At 38.3% G+C, this 18014-nt stretch overlaps 1 protein-coding gene across 1 annotated transcript in view; it reads right to left on the reverse strand.

Annotated features, from left to right (window-relative positions):
• Positions 1-977: 977 nt before the first annotated feature.
• LOC123980099 (receptor activity-modifying protein 3-like) overlaps positions 978-18014 on the reverse strand; it is a 40214-nt gene continuing 23177 nt past the window's right edge. The window contains exons 2-4 of the mRNA XM_046064324.1: positions 13003-13032; positions 12440-12599; positions 978-3722 (exon numbers count right to left, since the gene is read on the reverse strand). Coding sequence (XP_045920280.1) covers positions 3467-3722; positions 12440-12599; positions 13003-13032 — 446 coding nt within the window. The 3' untranslated portion in view covers positions 978-3466. The remainder of the gene's footprint in view (positions 3723-12439; positions 12600-13002; positions 13033-18014) is intronic.

Below are 18014 nucleotides of genomic sequence, written 5' to 3' on the forward strand. Positions count from 1 at the left end.
CAGTTCTCGTGTATTTGTTCCTGGTTGTTGACTGTGTGGTTGCTCTGGCTGCTTTGAAAAACAGTATGTTGATCTTCAAGTTTGCTTTCTGCTGATGTGTAAAAACTTACTTGAGTATGTAAGTAGTATGATGTCATTATATAAACTGACCCAACTGTGACTGTGTTCCAGCGTTCTTAATGAATGGTTATAATTATTGTCAAGCATTAACAAATCAGAAATTGAATAAAAATAAAATCATCACCTTAACCCTTACGATAAATTCATAATTTCCATGGACTTGAAAGCATTGTTTTATTTGATGGACTTGCCGCCCTGGCATTTACCCTTTGTGCCTTCAGAAAATTGACACTACCAAATGCCAAGCCTTGCCCCTAAAAATTATTAGAACGTGCTGCTGTAGAGTATAATGTCAAAAATGGAGTCTGATTTTACGAAAATCTCAAGGATTCTTAATTCTAAGGTTGGTATCTGATTCTTTAATTGACAACAGATGAGATAAGAAAGTTGTTACATCCTGGCAGGATCTCTTTAGTACAGTTTCCTCTTGAAGAAGATCATCAATGTCCCATTTTAATCTGTATGCCATGAAGCAGTACAGTATGAGGAGACCAGTATAGCCAGGCGGTATTGTTTGTTTACATAGATTATACAGTAGAAATATCTCAAAGTTAATTTCATAATCATTCAACATTGTGTTATTTTAAAATGATGTAGATTACCCAAAGGAATAATTTTAAGAGGCTGAGTTGCTAGCAATCCGACTTGTACATTTTCACTGGTTTTAAGAAAGAAATACACTTTTGTAGCTGACTGTGGAACAAACAGAAGGCAACAGACAGCAGATGGCTCTAGTTTTGCAAAACATTCATAAACATCAATTCACAGACATTAGCTAAGATACATTGCATTGCAAAAATTGAGTTAGTTGTTTTCTGTGTCCTTGCTTTGTTCGTGTAATGAAGGAGAGCAGTCAGTTACTTTAAGAGAGATTTAATCAAAGTACTTTTGCTCAGGAGTTTAAGTTTCCATAGACAAAAGTGTGCCGGTGAGAGCTGACAGAGCTGATGCCTTACGCTTTGGAAGAAAATAATAAAGCAGTGCTTGGTTGGTAGTTTCCCTCATGGCGGTGAGGACTGTGGTTCAAAGAACCAATGAAGTGCGTACATTAAATCAAGCCTTTCCCAAAAGGAAATAATTTCAAAACATCGGTGTGAATTTCTCGTTGGTCTGAGTAACACTGGAGAGGCAATGCAGATACAGTAGACAGCACGGACAGAGAGCATTACTGTACAGTATGAGGTCCCAATGTCAATTCATATTTTTTTGTTTCCATTGAGAATCCCTCTTTGTGAGTATTAACAGTATTTTATTCAACAGTATCGGATAAGTTACACTGTTATAAAACAGTCCCTTGAGGCTCAGGTAGTCACACAAGAAATTCAAGTCCCAACATATATGTATCATAGTGTTGCCTTGTCTTTGGGTTGCACAACAGTGTAAGGTAAAACTTGCAGATTAATATTACAGACAATATTAAGTCCAAATGTGTCTTCCTTTGTATCCAAGCCAAAAAGAGTATCATGTTAAAATATTTAACAAATGGTATGGGAGTCAGTTCAGTCACTGCCTCTGATGCTTGGTAGATACTTTGGCCTTCAGTCACGATACAGTGCTCTGACAAGAATCTCCGAGTCAATGGTCCACATCCATGAGCTTTGAAGGATGCACCAAGATTTGGTAGATTGTCCCGCTGGTCAAGTTACCCAGTAAGTGATGACATCTTCAAATGACTCTGTGTCTTGAAGGAACAGTTCTACAAATATGCATTTTCGGTTTCTTGTCGCGAGTTAAATGAAAAGATTGATACCACTCTCATGCCTGTAAGCTACTTAAGAAGCAACAGTCAGCAGCTGGTTAGTTTAGCTTAGCTTAAAGACCGGAAACAAAGGAAAACCGTTAGCTTGTAGGCTCTGTTCAAAGGTAACAAAATCCACCTACTGGCACCTATAAAGCTCACTAACTTGTGTGTTGTGTGTTTCATCCATACAAAAATCAAAGTGTAAAGTGACATGTGGGTTTACGGGGGGTTATGTGCCGTACTATTCCTTGGTCAGCAGCAGTTACTTCCTGGAGTGTTTCCTGGCTGTTGATGCTCAGCGCATGTAGATGCAGTGGCTGGAAACTCCTTAAGACTTTGCTACACTTTTGATTTAATCTTATTTCTTTTGGGCTTTATTGCTGAAACATCATTGATTGATGTCTGTTGGATTTTGATTTAACCGGCTAAGCCATAATTGTGTAAAATTGACTGAATCAGAAGATGGTGACTATGGCAACGGCTCCGCGCACTGATGCTGGGGCCTTCAGCATCTTCAAACTCTACTACATTTTTGGTTTTCATCGTATTTTTTTTTTATTGCTGAAACACAAATTACCTATGACAGAAATAGAGTCATCAGATAAAGAAGCCAGGGTTTGGATAAAAGAGCAGCGGACCTTGAGACAATCCACCCTGTCAGATCTACTGAACCAGGCTCCACAGTGGGTGCTGTGATCACGTTCCAAGCTGACACAAGAGCACAAGATACCAGCAAGATGAGAGGAGGCGAGCTCTTTGTTTACATCGGTGATGTTTGGTACTCAAACGCATTCAAAATGGACACTGTTTCCTATATGTCTGACTTTTTATGTGAATATGAAAACCATATTATCATCACTATCTGGTTGCTACTGTTTACATCATCGTAGATGCAAATTCAACAATATGTGTATATGTATATATGTTTATAAATAACTGTATATTATAATATTTATTTAATATTTATGGTTTATTTTATTTATTTTACATGTTACCATACATGTACATACAATTAATTATTTCAGTTCTGTGTGTATAAACTATAAACTTTAATTTCGTTGTAAAACCTTGTGTTGTCTAATGATAAATAAAATACCTTGATACTTCGAATCTCGAGGTGACTCAAGAAAGTATTGTACCCGACTACTGCTCCACAAGTTGATTTTACACTTTGCTTTTGTATGGATTAAACAAACATGATATAATGTGTTAATCAGTGAGCTTTAGAGGTCCTGGTGGGTGGATTGTTTTAACCTTGGACAGAGTCAGTTTCCAGTCTTTGTGCTAAGGTAAACTACATATTTACCATGCAAGAAAGCAAATAAGTCTACATCAGATGTGCAACAGCACAGTGATAGTAGGTCAGTGTCAGAAATGTGAAAAATTACACAATATGTTAAATATTCAAGAAAATACTACCGGGCACTACTTTCCTCATTTCCACAGGAAGTTGAGGTGATTTGCAACACCACTAATGGGGTAATTTGACCAACTAAACCAATCTGTGCACTCCTTAGTACAGTATTGTTTGAGTGGAGAGGTTGGGACCTTGAACTCAGTCTTTCTTACGCTCCCTTCTCCCTCTACTTGTATCTTCCTCCCCTCCTAAGCCAGGATATCGCTCCTCTTGCTGCACCAGACCACTAGGGCTATCATGGCCAATGTGAGGAAAACAGGGATAAGGATTAGGATGGTTAGTGTGTCGTCCGGCGGGTCCACCCATACCACAGGCTCCATGGTGCAGTTGGAGAAAAAGTGCTTGTGTATGCGGATGATGAAGCCCTCCACCAGGGGATTGGGCCAGTAGCAGTGGACAATGTGGGACTTCGTCTCTGTGCAGAGCGTGAAGAGGTGGTACTCACTGGGGAGAAAAATGCAAGGAAGAAAAGGAAAAGATTTATAGAAAATCACCACTGACTTTTGTTTTGTAGATTTCTGACATTTGATCTTATTTGCTTTCTACTTTTAGCATACTTTTCAAAAGAATAGACACAGTTCAAGGTATGAAATTACCAAAATGCATATTATAGTGCAGTTGGTGAATCATCTAGGCTCCAATGACCTCACAGGTTCTCTAAATGGCACACAATGATTTAAAACCCTACTACGGTTAGCTAGTATTAATCAAAGCAATGGAGGTTTGCTAATCCATTGTGACTGGGGATATACCTCCTTTTTTTGGACCACTGCTCTCCTCTATTTCAACAGACATTTGAAAGACTTTCCAGGCTTAGAACTCTGCTTTGATGAATCCATTCAGCCAGTCCTAATCCCTCTTTCTCCATCCTGAATTCTCAATTCTTTTTCTTATAACATCCAGGAGCTATTGGTGTTCTCACCAAAAGTACAGTGAATTGAGCAATAGTTATATTGTCTCCATGTGCACCCACACTGGCTCCAAATCTGAAGATAACATTGTATAATATTAAAACTACAAAGAAGGGACACCTGATGCATTTAATCACTTCTCTGCCCCACAGCCAAAACACAGTAACTACTATACTTATTTGTCATAATGTTTTACCAAGTAATTAATAATAATAATTAATATGTATCGCTATAATATGCTATAATAATTATTCTATTATCTAATAATTATTATAGCATATTATAGCTATATTATTTAACTAATACAATAGAGACACAATAATAGATAATGTTTACTTTTGCATCTTTACTAAAAACAATTTATCCAGAGAACAGGCAGAGAACATTTTAGTAGTTTGTACAGACTACTGTTAGCAGATTTTCCTGTCAGGCTTTACATAGCCCCAACAAGTTCCACCAGCCAGAAGGTTAGGGACGCCTATATGTAGCCTGACAGCCGAAAAATAAAGGGCAAATAAGTCCACACAGTACTGTCTGATGTTATAACTGAAAAAACTAGACACATATAAACATTTGTGTTAACAATGAATCTCTGATTTACAAGATAACATCTAGAACATTATATAAAACTGCTATATTTATTCAACACACTACTTACAGAAAACAGCAACTATTAACAGGAACAAGAGGATGTTATGACATCTAATATATTGTTACCATTTCAACAAGCTGCCCTCTGTACAGCATACATAAGTTAGGCTCCGATGTCAAGCTGCAGCCATTGTTTTGAAAGACCTTTGCTTAAGTACGGCAGATCAAATGAACCCCGCTGTCTGTATTGTGTGGATTCTGTATATGTAGATATGTAGTGCACAGGCCAGTAATAAGAAATGTTTTGCTGAGAAAAGCTTCCTGTCAAGTCTGAACTCAGCAATAATATGTAATGTAATAATATGTAATGTTGTAAGTTGCAGGGAAAAGGACAAAGTCATCATAATATTGGCTATCCACCGCAAATTTGTATGGCTCTATCTCAGTGTGAAGATTCTCAGTCATCAAGGTCATAGTTATCCAAGGAAGGTGAAAATGAAGGGCAACTGGACGTGATTGAAGATACTTGAGAACGCTTCGCCTCTCATCTAAGGGGCTGCTTCAGTTGAGTGATTTTAAAGAGGTCATATTATGCTTTTTGGCTTTTTCCCTCTCCTTTATTGAGTTCTATATCTTTTTTTATGCATGTAATAAGTTTGCAAAGTGAAAAATCCCAAAGTCCACCCCAAAGGGAGTTCCCATCTCCCACAGAAAACACTGCTCTGAACTGCCTGAAAACAGCTTGATTGTAGTCCAGCCTTTTCCCTTTGATCCCTGTGACGTCACAGCAAAACGTGCGTCATAATGCTCGCCTAGCGGCTAGTCCGCCCTCAAAAACACAGGTGGAAAAACACTCTGAGCTGCAATACACAGTGACGCCTGCTGCCTCTGCTCTCCCTTCCAAACATTAGCTACCCTCCAGGCAGTCAATGGACATAAAGTTGTTACCTTGATGTAGAGACAGAGCTCGGTTAAAACTTTATGGATGAAAGATACATTTGTTACAGATTAATAACTCACCAACCACTCTGAAACTCTTGCTCCAGTCCATGTTGCTAAGCTGGTAAGGGGAACATATATAGCTGAACCAAAGCCGTGTTTACTGGCTTCTCACGACCCGCCCTTCTCTGTCATGCGTAACTCCCAACAAATATCATTTAGAGGTAAGATGTATCACTCCAAAGCTAAAACGAAGCCTTCAACACATAGGGTTAAAAGAGGAGCTGCAGCAATGTGCAGTATGACAAAAATATGGTGTTTTTTGAAAATGAAACCATGTAAACCTGTTCTGGTACAACCCCTAAATAAGATTGATGATGAACTGGAAAATGAGCATAATATGACCTCTTTAACCTTCTTTAGAGGTCAGTTATATGTTCAGTAAAACAAACTGTCATCTGAATAAGGGTTTGTAATGCACATGAACAAACCAAATCTGTTAAATATGTGTTCAGAGGGGATGTTTGGGAACTAAAGAAAATAAAAGGACAGAGAGATAAATAAAACATCTATGTATCAGAGCTTTTAGGCGGAAGTGATCAAAATGCAGTATGCAGGACTGTAGGGAATAACAGACTTTTGAAGTTATTTCCCTGATGTAATACACAGCAGCTCACCACACACAATAATCATCTGTGGGGGTAATAAATAGCTTGAATACGTTTACAGTCAATTTACAGACTGAACATACTGACTGAGAACTAAGAACTTGGTAATAAACAATGGCAAAATAATGTTTCCCTCACACTGTTATTCCATAACTCCCCCTGAGACGTTAAAGCTCCCAGTGAAACCCACACTGATGTTTGGGGGTTTGTAGCTCTGAAAGACAAGACGACACGCCACATCTCTTTAACTATGCACTTTCATATTTAGAAATAGTGCTATTAACCTTTTGCCTATACATGTGATCATAGTTACACATTATAGTGAAGACGGATCCCATGACTGGTTGAAATTTAAATACTGCTGACTAGGGTTGACCCCGAATCGATGCTTCGATGGGCGGAGCCTGATTCGACAGTAAATCTCACAGTCGAAGCTTCGCAGCCAAACGAGGATCATGCAATTTTGGCAATATGGTGGTGCTCAACATCTGATTTTACATAAAACTACCAGTTTTCTCCCAATAAGTTAATATACTGCCTATTACAATATACATTTCAATGTTTAATGCTGTAAATACAAAAATAACAAAAGAAAAAAGTTTTTAATAAATGTTTAAAGTACATGAATAAGGCGAGCAGAGAAAAAAGGGTCAACAAAAAGACTCAGTTTAGCTGGAAATGTACAATTTAAGATACAGTGACTAATACAGTGACTACAGCTCTGCAGCTTGTCAAGATTAAAGCAGAGCTACCATGTGTCCTCCCCCCGCTCGCAATCGCCGCACACAAACACAGTACATGATTCGATCAGTCGACTCGACAATACTGATTCGACTATGTAAATCCTTAGTCGGGGACAGCCCTACTGCTGACATCTACTGTATGCATCTATCGAACAGAAACATTAAGACACGAGTATAAAATGCAATGCTGCTTCTAGTTATTGGCAATTCTAAAATAAATAAATTGTTTATCTTCTGATATACTGATGACCCTGCTAACTAATAAATTTAGATGTTTTTTTGTTCTTTATAGTTATTCTAAGTGTTCCTATATAGCACCTAATTCTGTTTTCAGCCAAACATAAAACCTTTTTTGCAATATTTAGATTGTTCAATATTAGCAAATTTATGACAATTCTATTCAGCATTTTTATGCACAAATGGAAAACATGCATAAAAACAGGTGGCTGGAAACTGGACAGTTAATGTTTCATCTTAAACAAAAGATGTTCACATATCCCAGGGCTTTATTAATCTGCTTCATAAACATATGGAGAAGAGAGGAAGAAATAGAGAGACTGGAGTGAAAAATCAGAATGAACTGGAGTTCTTGGTGAGTTATCAGCCAGAGGCTTTCACGACTTTAATAACGCGCCGTTTCAAAATGGCGATGTTTCGAAAACGCTAGCATTTTATTTTGAAAGTCTAACCGGACGCTGCATATTTATTGTTAAGCTAAGCATTGCTAACTTGGAGACCTAAACATCAATAAATGACGCAAAAGGGCTATCCAGGTCGTTAAAATGCGACGCCAAAGGGCCTTGACCAAGCGTCAATTTGTGATGAGTCGGGAGTGAGAATGTGTTGAAAAAACACAAACCATCCATTGGTCAAATCACGCAAATGAGACAAATTAAAGTAATACACCTTGAAACACTTGACAATTTGTTACTTTATCTTTGCACAAAGCAGCGTATTATACTATAACAATATCAAGGGACAGTCCTCAAGTGATTTTAACCATTGACTGTCCTCTCCCTCCATTGCTAGCTGACGTACAGTTGTTGTTAATAGGCTTGTGCCAGATGTGTGGACAACAATACCCACTTAGAATGACGCTCGCTAATTTAGTTGTCATTAGTGGCAGCAAATGACAACTAAAGGTCCAAATAGACCAACACCACTGTTCCCCTGTTCCTATGGACTCAACATTAAGGCTGGCTGCTCCTGGAGCTGTAAACTACTCAGGGCAGAAAATCAATAGTTATTAGAGGTAAATGAGAAGAGTGCCTAAATGCACGTACTGATACACACAGAGCCTCTTAGTGGTCTGTTTATACCCTTTATATGTGTTCCAACAAGCTCATTTCAAACAATAACAGTCATGTTGGCTGAGTTTTGGCCAGCAGCTAAAGAGGCACGGCTCATTTATCAAATAGAGGAAGCTTTGCAGGGGTCACTGCTTGTTTAAACATGAGGCCCCTCGCTCTCCAAGCCCGATCCTTCTCCGCATTCTCTGGTTCCTCTCTCTCTCTCTCTCTTTCCTTCTTATCAGCTTCCTCCAGGCTCCAAAGTAAACTGCTGCCAAAAAAGTCAGTTTATAATCCACAGTATTATAAATGAAGTATCGTACACAAAAAACCCAAATGAATAATTTGGGTTCCTGGAAAGGTAGGTCATGCTGTGCTTCCAACTACATTTTGGCTACTGACAGATTAGATTTTGATTAAAGGTGGTTCTGACTCTTCAAAATCTCTCTCCATACCCTTTCATTTAAGTGTGTAAGCATTAATACTACAGCAGAATATGCACAAAATGTGGAAAAAAAGAGAGATTAGACCAGTCTCTACTTCCAAAATAGCACTTAAGAGATCGAAAAAATACTTTTTATACTATTTTTAGGCTTGAAGGACAGTCGAGTGCTATGCTGTTTGTGACAGTACGGAACAACAATAGTACCCCTGTTCAGAAACACACAATTAAAAAAAAAAAACTACCTTTAACTGTCTGAAGTTGTATCACACAGCAGAAATTCAAGCCAGTTTTTAAATTGTATAGGTCTCCTTGAAAATCAGTTGCTTGTTTTGATGTTTCTGAATGAAAGCTTTATTTTATTCTATACTCTATTAAGAGAAAGGAGAACTGAGAGAAAAGAAAGAGATGGCTGAAAATAGGATGAGAACTGGCACTGACACAGTTTAAGAAAATACCTCTTATCCCACAAAATGTTCACTCGTATTAAATTTATTTACTTAGTAAACTTGCATCAAACTGATATTTTGACCACTTGGGGGCAATGTAAACAGTTTAAACACAGACAGTTTTTACACTTTAGATTGATGTAGCAGAGTTGTTAGAGAGTCATACTTGTGACCACCTGTCAAATGTAAAATTACTCTCTTTTTGGCTCTGTATTTGGTCTCCACCAGCTCCATTAATGTTTTACAATTTTCACCAGCTAGTCACTAACTTTGTCCGTCTGAGCTGGGCAGGTAGTGTACAGTGGACTTTTTCGTAACTCAAAACAACACTATGAGCAGTGAGAGTGAACCAAACCAGTAAAGTTTCGCGTCAGACAACTAAAACAATGAGCTGGAAGACTCTAAAATGCTCCATAATTGTCTGTGGTTTTGTCATTATAAGCAACCCCTTTTACAAAGAAGTAGTACTGTGAGCCACTGTTAATCGAAATATTGAGTATAGCAGCTTTTACTTTGTTAGCTGTGGCATTTGGTTTGCTTTGGTAAAAAATCACCGCTGCACTACAGTTTTGTTATTTGGTGTCCAGTTATAGTTTCTGTCAATCTACAACTGTAGACTCCAGTCTTGATTGTGACCTGCTAAACAAAGACTTGGTCCCACCGCTGACCGCCAGACCAACAAATGGCAGCCGATTATTATCTAAAAGTTGCTAAGTGGCCTCCCAGATGTTTACCCTGATCATAATACCTATAGTCAACCATTTGGCTTCATGTGCTGCAGGTGTGGCTGACATGGTTACTCTTGTTATTTTTATCTCAAAGCACACCTTTATCTCACATTTCATTTTTTCCTTTCATTTGTAATCACGGAAGTAAACCAGTGTGTGATTGTGAGTAACTGTCGCTGTATAAAATCCTGTGTTGCTGGAAAGCAGCATGAAGCTCTGACAGAAGGGAAAGAAATCATAGTAAAGAAGAAAAACAGAGAGATTGCGTGACTTCTGGATGGTTCTTCTTCCCAGAATCTTTGAATTTTTCCCGCAAATCTGTGACTCAGATGACTATTTTGACGTTTATTTTAATCTCCCATATGTATGCTATTGCCAAGAAACCAGTCTCATGGCTCTTTACCCCTCCTCTTGTGGCTCTGCAGTTAAAAGAAAAAACATGGGAGGTCAAAGGTGAGAGGAAGGAATTAGGTGAAAATCAGGATGAAGATAGATACAGATGGGTGGTCAGGGCTCAGATGTTTCTTGAAAACAACTCTCGTTTTGAAAAGCAAACCTCCGACTGTTCTCCCACCCACAGACATCTAACCAGCTGCAGCAGGCTGTGATGGATTACAATCTTTCCATCAATCCAAGTGTATTTTTGAAAGTGCTATCGGGTTTGACAACCCCTTAAATAAAACTACAAATATAGAGCACTCAGACAGGAAGACAACAGTACTTGACAAAAGAGGAGAGATAATGATGAGAGCTTAAAATATGCATGGCATTTCAGTGTCCAGATGTTTTCTTCTGGTTGTTATACAAAATGACAAACTTGCTTTGTAGGAACTCGTAAAAAGCTGCTTCGAGTGTAGTTTCCTGATATCACATTTGCTGTTCCATCACTGTCAAATTGAAGCTGCACCAGGCAACTAATGTAAGGAGAAAATTTTCTTAATATTTGTCACATCCTGTGTGTAGAGGGAAATTCTCTACTGTTCTTAACATCAGCATTTAATTTTGGGCCAGCAGGCAGAATTTACAGGCTCTCTCTTAAGGGGAAGAAATGCTTTTCTCTGTTGCAGGACAATTTTGGAGTCTGAATAATTAGGATTATTGCAAAGAACACCATAACCTATTTCAAGAAACAAACAAACAGGTGCAGTTATTTACCCAGTGAAATCTCCTTTAGAACATGAAGAAGGCATAGGAGTGTATGTTGCTGCTTATAATCCATCTTGGGAATATATCAAATCAGGTTAGGCAGTGATTAATGCCTCAAAATGCAGTTACAACTAAACGTCGCTACATGTGTGCAGACAAATGGAAAGCTATGCAGGATGCAGTAGGCATTTAAATGAATATGAAGAAATTGTTTTCTGATACGAACAGATCATTCGATCCGATCAGATACCCACCACCATCAACTCACTAAATTCTCATCGACTAACTCATTTTGCCACAAAGGTTACACCACTTATTTCATCATCATAATGCAGTCCAATAGCAAACGCACAGGCAATACAAACACTGCTGCTGAGTCTTTACAGTGGGAGTAGCCTCTCTGAAGATACATGTCCTTTTTGAAATCAGAAAAAAAAAATGCTTCAGAGCTTCACAACTTTTTCTGCACTATCAACAGTAAACAAGGTGTCAATCGTCTATGCAGTGCAAACAGGAACTGATAACAGCCGAAGCAGCATGACTTTCCACAATGCAAATTTCCAAAATCCAAACAAATGAGCTATATGCTAAAATCACACAGGTGTAAATAGTTTTATCTTTAATATTCAGTATGTTTATCCCCTGTTTCATCAATTTTCACCAGATGTGTTTTGCAGTGCAACATAAAGGCTTGACACAGATGTTATGTTTACCTCATGATCCAGTAGTGAAGCCTGCACCTTGCATGACTTGACAGAAAACAAGCTAAAGTAAGGGAGCATCTCAAAACTGAGAACAAGAGAACCTCCGACTTTTTTTTTCATCTGGAGCTCCACCCATTGAATGCTTGCTCAACGTATTTTACATTTGCGACATGGCTCAAAATGTCAATAGAATTTTGATCATAGGACACTTCAGACCAACAATATATTCTCATAATATTATACACAACCTCTAGTTTTTAAAGAAAATCATGCAATATGGTCAAATGCAATGCAGACTTGTATTTTCCCATTTCCCACTCCTGTTCTATTTCCACATGGATCATTAACATTTACACCTTTTTTTAGACTGTACTTGGTTTAGACTTATTTTTCTCTTTCTTTTGTAAATGTAAGGTTAAAATATAAATTATGTTTCATTATTTGATTAATCCAGGCACATGCTTAAAATACTATGTTATGTTGTATAGTTTGTTGGCAGCTAAACTAAATACTGTATATATATGATGATGAACCACTACATATGGTCGTACCTGATGAAGTGTGTGAGGTTACACCAGTACTGTGGATCTATGTGACCCATGTCCCGCTTGAAGTCCTCTCCACAGACCTCCACCTCCCACTGCAGACGAGACTCATTACAGGGTTTCCTTGGCCAGGGGGGAGTGGGCTCAATGTTAAAACTGTCAGTGGCTGAGAGGACAGAAAGAAGAAGAGAACACAGCATTTACAGGTCATGTACCCTGCTTTATGTGTGTTAATTCTGACATAATAACTGAAATGAAACATGACAAAGATGGATGTTCGTGGTCGTTTGACTCTTGTTTTATTTATGAGCTGTATTGCATGTATTTTTTAATGCTTATTTTCATTATGTTCTGTCATAAATCTGTAATTTATACTTTTCATACTGTCCATCATGAGTTTCATCTTTAAGCGCTACATTCTTGGAACAGTGGAAATGTCAGTTTCAATATGTCTCATTTCCACAATCTTATTTTTCTTCTGCTATGACAGTTTTCCGCAGAAACTGATACAGTTTCATCTTATTTTGTATTATATATGGATGGATGGATGGATGGATGGATATGCTTACCTGATAACCCTCTTATCATCCAGGCATTGACTGTAAAGAAACAAAATATATAAAAGTTATTTTTCATCAGAGTGACATGTGACAACTAAGTTTCACATGTTAAATATATTCAATATATTTATATTTATTCATTTCTAACTTTACATCTTTTGATACACAAATAAAATCACGGCTTCTCTCTGTGGACCTGTCCAACCTTTCCATCTTCCCTCATGTGGTTGTTGTGATCATGGATATCATGTTTATCTATGATGGACTTGTTGCCCACGTCCCAGCGGAATGCTAGCTAATACCCTCATATAGATTTGCAAAGGAAAAATAATGGCAGAGACGCGATCGACTGATCGTGATCAACATGTCAATCTTTGAGTCCAAAATTATCCCATGGCATTAAAACCTTGTGGGAACAAGGCGGCTGCAGTTGCTGTATCCGGCGACCGCGATTGCTTTTCTACCGCTGCACAAAGTTGGAACCACCTTTTGCCACTGTTCTAAGCTCACAGTAAGCTCATGCAGGTAGAATGTGTCCGACTTGACAGCGCGCTTTTTATACCGACTTGATAATGAAACGTGAACTGCAGGCGTGCAGTTGCCTGCAGTTCACGTTTCATTATCAAGTCGGTGAAAGTAAGCCGCAGTCATCTCGAACGCACCTACTGACTTTTCCTCTAATGCCTCCATGAGGTTGACATTTGTGATTTTTTTAGCAAAATGGCTCAAGAGCTATTGGATATATTGCCATGAAATTCAGAAAAAACATGAATGCGCCACTCATGGTTGAACTTGAATTTGTCCAATACTTCATGACCAAATACCAAAATGCAAAACTATTTTCTTCAGTCACAACTGTACTATGTTTTTAGCTGTAATTTGCAAATGTTAGCTAAACTGAGATGCTGAAAATAGTTAACATTATAACAGCTAAGCATCACTATTAGCTTTTAGCTAATAAGTATAGACTCCCAGATCAGCTAGCATAGCTGTAGACTCTTAGTCTTGTTCTGTCTTTCACATTTGAAGGTACGAGATGAGGGGCCTTCACTTTGCCGTGCCTTAACTGTGCCTCAATTTCCCACGTAAATATAATTGTCAAATGTGCTACAGCACAAAAAAACAAGCAATGTAAATATCCCTGTGGGCTAACATTTCTTAACATTTTTTGGGTAGGGCTTAAGTGCAATTTATACTTCTGTGTTGAATCGACGGTGTAACCTCTGCGTAACCCCCTACCCCACGCCGTCACCTACGCCGTAGTCTGACGTGCATCTCCTCAAACATGTAACTACGTGTTGAGGCGACGTGGACTGAACTGTGATTGGTCACCTGGGTAGCCTATGGTAGCCTCGCAATGCCTCTGAGCCGACAGGAAGTGTCCTGTGCTTTGAAGTAACTTTTACTAGTGGCCAAACCAGCGGCTGTAACACGTTGGATCAATATGTTTGACCGTCACAACTCGAGCAAAATTAACCTTTTCGCTATCAGAATGTGATCCATTCAGTTGATAACATTTGAAAAGGCTATACCAGCCGCATGTATACAATTTTACCCCCTATTCAGCGGAGGGCTAAACTGGAAGTTAGCCTGCTCGGCCGGCAAAAGTCAACACAGTGGACGCTGTAGCGCTAACGCAAACTACCGCCAACTACTGTTTGGGGGTGTAACTGCAGAATGACGGAGACACCGACGAACAAGTATAAATTGCTACGTGTGTAGCCTACGGCGTAGCTATGCACGTAGACCCTACGCAGGAGTATAAATCAAGCATTAGACATGAAACATCATGTATGCCTGGAAAAGGTTGGCGACTGCTCTAGATCATTATCAGGCCAATAATGATACCCCATCATTTGTTAGACTCAACATTTGCCAGTCAATTGCCAAGAAGAATATGTGCTCACAAATAACTGAATGTAGTATTAAATGACTGGAGCTGATTATTAGTGACAGAGGTAAGCAGGATAATATAAGCCATTTGTGGAAACTGAATACGACAAAAAATCTGTCAAATCAATTGCAGTACTTGTGACATACGTTTAAATTTTTAAGGTAAAGAAGTTAAGAAATAAAAACAGAGGGAGCAAAAATAAAAAATTACATCTGAAGAGAGGTATCCCAATGATGCTCTTCATTACAGAAGTGTATCCATATTCATTCACTTTCTCTCCCCTCCCTGTTCTCTGATCCTAACTCTTGCACACTGCAGCTCATCTTTACTGCAGCAGACGGATGACCAGAGCTAAACATGCTGCTGCACAGGAAGGTGTATCTCCCTTTGAAGTGCCACATTTACAAAGCAGAGAATCAGTTTGACAGACGCCTTGCAGGACAAAGACTGTTACCAAGTTAGCATGCTAAATATAGAGACTTCCCTGTTCGGAAGGATGTTTTGAGGTGGAGTATTTGTGATGATGAGATTATTTCACCTAGTTTGTTTGTCCTACATATTATAGTTAGAATCAGCATTTGAGTAGATTCTGGTCTAATTTTATATTAGTGTACTATGTGGAGATGTTGTGTGTACTATGATTTGGTTTTTATGTTGATTCCCCCCCGACAAGACTTCTGATCTAACTCTTATTATCAAGAGTTAGATCAGAAGATTGGTACCTCTCTATATATGAAGCTACAGCTAGGTTAGGGTAAAAACTGAAATCAAGGGGAAAAAGCTAACCTTGCTATACAGTCCAAAGGTAGCAAAAACTATAAGTACCTCTAAAGCTTTTACATCTTGTTTATTAGCATATGTGTCATTTACACAGGAGACACTGGGGACATATCCCAACCACATTTTGAAATAGCTGACTTTGCCCCCATCACTTTTTGAAAGCATTTGTTAAAAATGTTAGCTTGCACCAAAAAATGCAAACTAACAAATGAAAATGCTTTGAGAAAGGTTTAAGAAAATATGCAATGCAGTTTAAATACAGAAGAAACAAATGTGCATTGTCCAAAAAAGTAATTTGAGTCCAAAAAAAAACAAGCTGCTGATGAAACATGTTGATGGCATAGCCCAACCTTTCAGACAGGTCAAAGATGAGCTGCACTGTGATCACATGAATAGAAATTATTATGGCTTCCTTTTGGGAATCATGATACACCCTGTCATTTAAGGTTCAGGGTAAAATCTAGTTTCAAAGAGGTCTCTTAAAAAGGTGATAGAAGCCCTTTTAAACGATCCAAAGTCTGCAAAATACCAGAGAATAATGGCCTGATAGCAAATCCTTTATTTGTAAATTTGATTGGGTTAACTTAAAAAATTCTCAAATACTGTGTATGTATCATCCTGCATCAGTTTGTGATTCTTCATCACTGTCTTTCCCTTTTTGGTGTCTCCACTTTCACTCTAATTATTGATTTACATTTCCCCCCCAAAAACGCCATGGAAAACCTTTGTAAAACTGAACTGTGCTTGCTACATTTGAAGATTTAGCCAACACATAATAACATCAAGACTTTAAAAGATGACAGGGACTTCTCAGACAAGCTCCTTTAGCAGAAGAGACTCTGAAGGTGACAGTGGAGTCACCCTAAGCTTTGTTAGAAGGTATTGAGAGACAGCTAAGAATCAGCAATCTAGTGAGAGGTCACAAAGTCAAATCCATAGGCTCGTCTTTTTCTGTAGTTATCTCAAGACATTAAATTCACTGCCTGTCCTCTCTTCAAAAGGTAATTAGAGAATTGTAAAGACACACACACAGACAGAAAATCATTTCTCAAGATTTTTTAGATGCTCCAAGCAGTCAGAGCACAAAGAAAATATGTCCTTTGTGTCTACAAATCAATACATCAAATCAATACATCAAATCAAATATTATGGAAAATAAGAGTGCACTCTAAAAATTGCACTCTTTAAAACTTGGCTAACAGCCCTCTGGTTGCCACAGGTCCCCTCTTGCATTTTATTTCTGCCGTCCCATGGAGAGAGTCCAAAAATAACATCTTATAACATCCAACCCAAGTACATCTTGACTACAAAGCTCCTGCGTGGCAGAAATCAGCTAAACAAAATACCCCACATACACTCAAGACAACTAACCACTTCCGACAGCACAAGCTCTGTGAGAGCCTCCAACAACATTTAAAAAAGATTATGTTGTCAAGACAGTTTATTACATTTCGTTGCAACAAGAAAGAAGGCAGCTAATATTGTATTATGCAACATTCAAATTTGACCATTTGCGAATCAGAAAGCTTCAAAAATTAATTCAGTTTGCAATATTTCATCCAGATGTTTCTACTTCATAGGGTGGAAAGCTTTCAAATAAGAATCTCTATTGAAACCTCTTATATTATAACTTTCCATAGGTAACCAATGTAGTTGGTGGGTTGAAACTTAAAAAATGAATATGTTTGCGTTTAACATGATGATACGGATTTATGCTTGTACTATAAAGTACATGACCAGATTACCAAAAAACTATTAGATTACCAACCAAAAGAGTGGAACTTTGCTGCCGTAGTGCCCCTAAATGCGTTAATTTTAATGGTTTAGCTGTTTGTGTTTGCGACTATTTTGTCTTTTGAGTATGTGGCCTGACATGATATTTTGGCTCATATCTTCTTTATACTGTACACACATTGTTATATTAATGTTAAATGGAGCCTGTTACAGTGGGGGAAATAAGTATTTGACCCCTTGCTGATTTTGCAGGTTTGCCCACTTACAAAGAATGCAACAATCTACAATTTTAATCATATGTACATTCTAACAGTGAAAGACAGAATCCCAAAGAAAATTCCAGAAAATCACATCATATGAATTTATTAAAATTGATAACCATCTGATGAGGAAAAACAAGTATATGACCCCCTACCAAACAGCAAGTATTCTGGCTCCTACAAGCCAGTTAGTCTTTCTTTAAGACACAGCCCCAATCCCAACCAATTATCTACATCAAATACACCTGCCTCACCTCGTTACCTGTATAAAAGACACCTGTCAACACCCAAACAACCAGCATCCAACATCACCACCATGGGCAAGACCAAAGAGCTTTCTACGGACATCAGGG

Source organism: Micropterus dolomieu, linkage group LG01 (genome assembly GCF_021292245.1).
Source record: "Micropterus dolomieu isolate WLL.071019.BEF.003 ecotype Adirondacks linkage group LG01, ASM2129224v1, whole genome shotgun sequence".
NCBI lineage: Eukaryota > Metazoa > Chordata > Actinopteri > Centrarchiformes > Centrarchidae > Micropterus > Micropterus dolomieu.